The sequence below is a fragment of the Filicampus tigris genome, chromosome 7, assembly GCF_054856515.1.
Source record: "Filicampus tigris isolate MCC_2025a chromosome 7, RoL_Ftig_1.0, whole genome shotgun sequence".
NCBI classification, from domain to species: Eukaryota; Metazoa; Chordata; class Actinopteri; order Syngnathiformes; family Syngnathidae; genus Filicampus; species Filicampus tigris.
In genome coordinates, this window is record NC_141223.1 from 190,911 (window position 1) to 197,815 (window position 6,905).

The 6,905-nt window shown below is 52.2% G+C and overlaps 1 protein-coding gene across 1 annotated transcript; it reads right to left on the bottom strand.

Moving 5' to 3' along the window:
• Positions 1–121: 121 nt before the first annotated feature.
• Positions 122–6,064, bottom strand: LOC147144216 (somatostatin-2-like). The gene is made up of 3 exons (XM_086035955.1): positions 3,631–6,064; positions 1,455–1,660; positions 122–606 (listed from the first exon to the last, which is right to left on the bottom strand). Exons 1-3 carry the CDS (start codon positions 3,827–3,829, stop codon positions 373–375), a joined length of 639 nt encoding a protein of 212 aa, XP_085892081.1. The 5' UTR covers positions 3,830–6,064; the 3' UTR covers positions 122–372.
• Between the last annotated feature and the right edge of the window lie 841 nt (positions 6,065–6,905).

Here is a 6,905-nt window from a genome sequence, read left to right on the forward strand (position 1 = left end):
CGCGTGCATGCGTGCGCACACGCACTTTTGATACGCACGTTTACACTCCTTTTATGTTTATATCTATTAACACAAGCTGAAAGGTGCTCACACACAGGCAAAGTAAGGAGTCAACATTTGCACTATTTAATGTCCATTAAGACTCGTTAGAAAAGCACACAGACACGCTCATGTGTCAACATTGGCGCGTCCTCATCTCCACATCAGACTCATTAGGAAAAACGCACGCACGCACGCACGCAGGCTAAGCAGAAAGACAGCCGTCCCGGCGACAAACAAGAGGCTTTGCGATGGCTCTCTTTATTGGCGTCAAGACAGAAGACGACGGCACCGGCGGGACACCAAGGAACGGCCGATGGGCCGCCGAGGCCGCTAACAGGAAGTGAAGCCCTTCCAGTAGAAGTTCTTGCATCCGGCCTTGCGCTCGCGGGGGGGCAGGTTGTTGGGCGGCTCCACCGAGCGCTCCGACGCGGTCGTCCGGGCCGAGAGGAGGCGGCTCCTCCGCGGGCTTTGGGCCCGGGCCGGCCACATCCTCGCCAACAGCTCCTCCGCCGCCGCCGCCGCCGCCGAGGCCGCCGAGGCCGCCGAGGCCGGCTCGCTCCACCCCTCAAAAGGGAGACAAAAGGTCAGCTGGTCGTCGGCCCGCAAAGGCTTGCGACGAAGTCGGGACTGCGGATATGCAAGTACGCTGCGACGTACTTCCGGGCCAACCGCTACCGACTGTGTTTTTCCCCCTAATGCCACAGCCTACTGACCCCGTGGCATTGTGGGGAAAAACGCAACGTTAGCCCGCGAGTACGTATTTGGCAAGTACGTTGGAACGAGGTTGCCGGTCCAAAATGTCGTCGGCGGCGCTTGTTTCTGTACTTTGACAGCGTTGCCTGGAAATCACAGTGTCCCGTCACCGTTCGGCTGTTTTTTGAGGAGCCCGTATCGCGCCAAACAAGGGACCGGCCGCCACCAGCCGCGGTCAGGCCGCGCTTGGACAAACAATGGCCGCCACTTTCCACTTGGCAAAAAGAAGCCAGCAGGGACCGGACCGGCTGATTTGGGGCTGTGTTGCTTCAGGTGTGCCACCAGCTGAGCGATTGGATGAATTGGCTCGCTTGCTGGTAGACCTGGGCTGGCTGCGGGTGATGTAGTCAGTCCGTGTTTTGGTTTTTGTCTCTTCTTTGGTGCGCCTTCTTTGGCATAACCTTCATTTATCCTTTTGTGTAGCCACTCTGCTCGTTCGTTTTCGCCATACCCTCTCCAATTCATTACTCGGTCCACTTTATCGGTCGGCGTGTGCGCTAGGGCAGTCGGGATTCGGGGGTGGTCACTCTATTTTGTTTTCGTACGGCCAGATTTTTGTACAATTCTCACACCTATGTTAGAGCCCTCCTCCTTGCCATCTTGAGGAGGGGTGGTAACAGGCTGTGTTTGTTTTTGGGTTTCCTTTTGTGCACGTGTACCTGTGACAGGTCGCCAGCTCTGTGAGCCTCTTGTTGCAGCATCTGGTGGTGACGCATCAGCTCCAGCTCCGGCTCCGGCTCCAGATCCAGATCCAGATCCCGGTCCCGGTCCCGATCCCAGTCCCGGTGCGTGTCAGGCTGCGAGCAAACGTCCGGGCTGCACAGCAGCAAGCACATGGCGAACGCCAGCAGGGAACGGCGCATGGCTGCAACAAACACACGACGCAACAAACACAACAGGGAGACGAGAGGAATGTGACGATGGGAGATTTCCAAAGCGGGTGACCGACGCCCGGTTACCCGAGCTCAAAATTCCCCCGCGTTTCTCTGGATGCTGAAAGGCTGCCGAATTCAAGGCGGCAACTTGCCAAGAGTGGAACTCCTTTTGTACTCGGCTCCAGAAATGTGCAAGGGGGAGGGACCCATGTGGGAAGGGACACAACTTGAGAGTCGGGCAGTGGTGGCCGCGTTTGGACCGTCCAGTTTTCTCAACGGTTGCAGTCCGGGCAAGGCAAGTGAAAGTGCTGCAAGTGCTTGACGCTCAACACCCGCAAGCAGCGCCAAGCACGATCGTTCATGCGAGCACAGGGGACAAATGAGGAAATCCGTCAACAACTGCCAAAGGAGGAGGGAAGCAATCCTGTCCTGTCCCCAACCGTTTCTCCGTCAGGGAGCGGCTCGGGCTAGTCCCGCTTCCACTGGCACAGGTTTCCCGTCTGGGACCAATCAGCAAGGGACGCACTTTCCCTATCAGGACCATCATGCTGCGTTGCTATTGCCTTTTTATTTCTCCTTTTTGGTCTATTCCTGCGGCCTGCCGGTTGGGGACCCGGGTCCTCGATACCTTTTAACGGGGCGATTTTCACGTGGGAAAAAGGTGGACGTTTTGCAATTTGGATCATGGGAGGATTTGGGAATGTGCAGAATATTTGCTAGCTGCAATCGGTCACAAAATGTCGAAGGAGAAGGAAAACCTTTCCTGTGAGGAAAATGGATGACGATTAAACAAAAAATGTTTTGTGATGTTCTAAATCAGCGGACCATTTTGGAATTTAGTAAGGCAACAATTTGTTCCATGGCTCATTGGGAATTTTGGGCTGAAAAAGTGGGACACGATCACGTTGGTCAGAGATTGTAAATCCAGATCCAGAAAGTCAAAGGCCTGCCACAATTTGTCATGAGCCACAGGTGCTTCTAATCAACGGAGCTCATTTACCCGCCACTTGAGTAGAAGCGGCTGACCGGGGCAGGCTTTTGACATTCTGGACCTGGATTTCCCACCTATGGCTTTAGATGTTGTCTTGCATTCTGAGTGGGCTCTTCTCCTAAATGTTTGACACTTTTTTTATTTCTTCTCTTCAATTCTTCTGGTTGTTGTTCTTCCTCGTTTGGAATTTCGACATCTAACGGCTTTCACATTTCTCAACCCTTCCAACATCAACATATTCCAACAATTCAAGAGAAGGCTGCCATTCCCTCCCCCTGAAAAAATCCCACCTTTACCACAATTCCAGATTTTACACCCAAAAGTGGGAGTAAGACATACAACCCCAAAGGTTTCGCATGGTTCTCATTTGAAAGTCAAAATGGTGCACACATTCAAATCACCTTGGCAAAGATTTTTTTCACAATTGCATCCCCGTATTCACACATTTTCTGCGTGACTCCCTCCTGCCTCCAAATGGCAGATTCGAACCAGTCCCACTTGAAACTGTTCCGTATCATTCCGCAGGAGTTCATTCACAAGCGGAATGTTCGACATTTTTCACCCCAAAAATTCCTACGCAGCCCGCACGTCACCAGACCCACCTTCGGCATTTCATTCACTAATTGCGAACGACGCTGGAAAAACATTCCGCACTTCCGCAGCATTTGAATTCAGCGTTTCCAAATTCACACGCAATTCCTCAAAGAATATTGCATCGTCTCGTTGGAGGGAATATAACGCCTAGCAAAACAACACCCCGACAGAAAAGCAGAGAGAAGGAAAGCAAAAAGGGGACAAAAATGGACAGGGTCAAATCCACTTGTACAACGTGCAAGTCCACCAGCAGGGGGAGCATGCACGAAGGATGAGAAAGAATGTCAAGAAGAAGAAATCAAGATGAAAAAGAAGAACGTCAAAAAGAAGACGAACGAGGAGACAACGGAGGCCGAAAGACAGAAAGACCAAAACCTGAGTCTGGCGTCCTTGGCGTACGTGTCTTGTTCCGGTTGCACTTGCGGTTCCTGTGGCGGTGGCGATGGCAGCGGCGGTGGCGACGGTCTGGTTTGCGGGCTCCAGTGCGGACGTCGGGCTTCTTGAAGGCTGTGGCCCCGCCCCCTCGGGTGGCGGAGCGCACAGAGATGCAGGAATGTTCCGGATGAAAAGCCATTAGCGCTGATTGGCCCTGAAAGCCTTGGCAGGCAAAAAACAATCCGAAGCAAACACGCGCAATTAAGCCGCCGCGGGCGCATTAGCGCACTTCATTAGCAGATTTCCATTAAGGAAGTGCGCTTGCCCACGCCGCATTTCGCCGCCTGCTGCAAACGCTAAAACACCTCCGCACTTCACGACGCTAAGAAAGTACTGCTACTCGGTTACAGAGGATTCCTGGTACGGTACCTGATGCAGGTACCAGAGAAGTCCACTTAAGCACAGTAACTAAGTATTGGTACTTGGTTAGCGTTACCCTTGATTCTTGGTCTAACCCTGACTTAAGTCGCGACTTTGAAACCCTATCCCTACTTTGAACCGCTAACCCAAGTTTAAACCCCTCATTTGAAACGCTAACCCTTCTACTCCTGAACTGACTCTGGTTGCTCAAAGGAAAGCGCGTTGGTGAAATTGAGGAGGTCTTCCAAGTCTTCGACTCTCAATGTCCCAAGTCGAGGTCGGCGGCGTCCCATCTCCACTGTACAGTGTTGATGGTGGCGCACCGCTAGCCCCGCCTGCGACGTTGGTTATGTGGACACGATTTCCCGTTTTGAAGGCGCCCAGAAGTCAGTTTCTCCGGAAACCCCTCCCACGCCCAAGTTTTTGCCTCGGCGACTGCCGAAGCTGCATTCCACTCGGCGAGCCACGAGCCATCGGCTTCCTCCAGAGGCCTTTGGTGCCGACGAGGCCCCAAAGGACTCCTTCTTGAACTTGACCCTAACGCGTTCGGGGATCGGCACCGCGCAGGCACCGACCACCTTCCGGCCACAGTTCCGATCTGCCGTCTCAACAATGGAGGCGTGTTCGCTCGCCATTCAATGCCTCACACCTCCCCCGGGGCATACCCCGTTCCTCCCAATGGCGCCCTTCCGGGCCTCACTGACATCAAAGTCCCCCAGCAGAACGAGGGAGGCCCCAGGGGGCGCGCCCTTCAGCACACCCTCCAAGGCCAGGGGGCAACAAGTATGCACGCACCTCCTCGGCGCCTCTCACCGTGTGCAAGTCCAGAGTGTGGACCAGAGTTCAGACCTTCCCCTAACCCCTGTTCACTTTTGTCGCCGTCGGCGCGACGCCATTTTGGCCAATTTGATAGCGACCCCTTGCGAACGTCATCACATTTCCTTCCCAAACGGGACAACGGCCGGCGTTCGACGCTCGCAATCGTCGTCCAAATCCATCCGCTCAACGCATTCCACTAGTCAAGGATGCTTCCTTTTGAAAGGGAGATCATTCCATTCAAATGGGTTGTTGTGGATATACAGTACGCTGTACATCGAGTATTTACTGTACATGCCTGCCTACATAGAAAGTACAGTGGACAGTAGGGGTGGAACAAAAAAACAAACGAAATGGGAATGGGAAAATCAGTTTGGATGTCCAGCATGTGGCCGGCACGGGCGGGGCGGACTCATCGTGCCTCCAAAGTCACGGCGAGTTTTCACTTTCAGGAGAGCCCAAAAGCGGCATCGGCAAAGACGGCAAAACATTTTCCACACTTGACGCAGGTCAGAAGAACAGCCACCCATGTTTAGGTTGAAAAAGGAGTCGGAAATGCTCCAAATTGTGGCCCGGCCGTAGCCGGATGCACTTTTCAACTGGCATGCAGAAACCATTTCAAGGCAACGCTGTTTGGAGGAAAGAGGAAAAAACAAAACCCTAAAGAAAAATGCCCTCAAATGCCACCTTCATTTTTACTCTGTGTCTAATTCTGGCCGGGCCGCTGATTTGCTTTTCCACTCTTTGCTATTGACAGTTTGACATGCAATCTAATGCGTTTTGCCAGAGTTCAACATATTCACATCTGCCTCGATTGTTTTATTACGTCGTCTATTTCAATTGAAAATGTTTCTCTTTTTAGTGCAAATATTGTGATATGATTAACAAGCGATTCATCGAGATTGGCTCATCACAAAGCCTATATTAAATTAGATAATTCCTCTAACCGAGTCTCACTCCTCAGACGGATCGACAGACAGTTAGAAGGATAGATGGATAGATAGATCGATAGATCTATAGATTAAGTGCAACTGTGTCAAGGTGACGGCGGGCAGCCCGAACGACGTTGTGAGGGAAGGCCGCCCCTTGTCAGCCGTACACGTACAAAGCGCTCGCCAATGCGCATTTCATGAGCTGCGTGCAGGCGCCGTCGCTAACGCCCTATTTGTTGACGTTGTGGTTAATGTTTGAAGGCGGCCCGTTGATTGAGCCTTTCATATCATCCCCCGCTCACTCGCTGCGCCCTAATGAGCAAGTCTTGACGGTGGCCGGTTTCCACGGTGACAAATTAACGTGCCGTCGTCGCTAAGGAGCCGCTAGCGCCGGGCATGACCGGTCGCTGATGACATGGCACTGCGATGTGAAGCTTTCCTTCAGCCCAAGACCCCATTCGGAGAACTGGGTGCTCCAGGAACGTGTGCTTGAATCTTGACTTTTGCTTCAGCTTTAATTGATTGATTGATGAACTCAATGATTTGCAGTCAACACAAGTCAATCACGTACAAATAACTGCCTGCCCTGAGGTATGTTTTTTTCCCCAGGTATGAGTTGTCATTCATCTGGGTTTTTTTTGTTTTTTTTCGCAAATGAGATTGGAGCACCACAGGTGGCAGTGAACTCAGTCAACAAGCGGTACATTGGCAAACACTGAATAATTGTTCCTAAAAGAGGTTTCCAACATTTCATGCCTAACCAAGCGGAAGTTTACTCCACAACTAAACACAAAACAAAGACCGGAACTTTGGGTAGTTACAACAAGCAAACTACGTTGCCCGGAGAACAGTCCGCTAGTTTAATGCTAACATCGAATGAGAAATGCCAATGACGCGCTAACGGTTAGCATCACGCGACAACAACTCCATTTGCGGTGTTGGGGTGGTGTTGTCGGGCGAGTCGCGCAGCGTCAAAGGTCATTTGGATGCGTCCGTTTCTTGGAATTTTGGCCCCTCCGAGCTTGTTGGTGGCCATTTGCAACTCAAGCAATTGAAGAAGGGTTTCCCCGAGCAGTAGACGGAAACTAAAGAGGCCAGGAGACATGT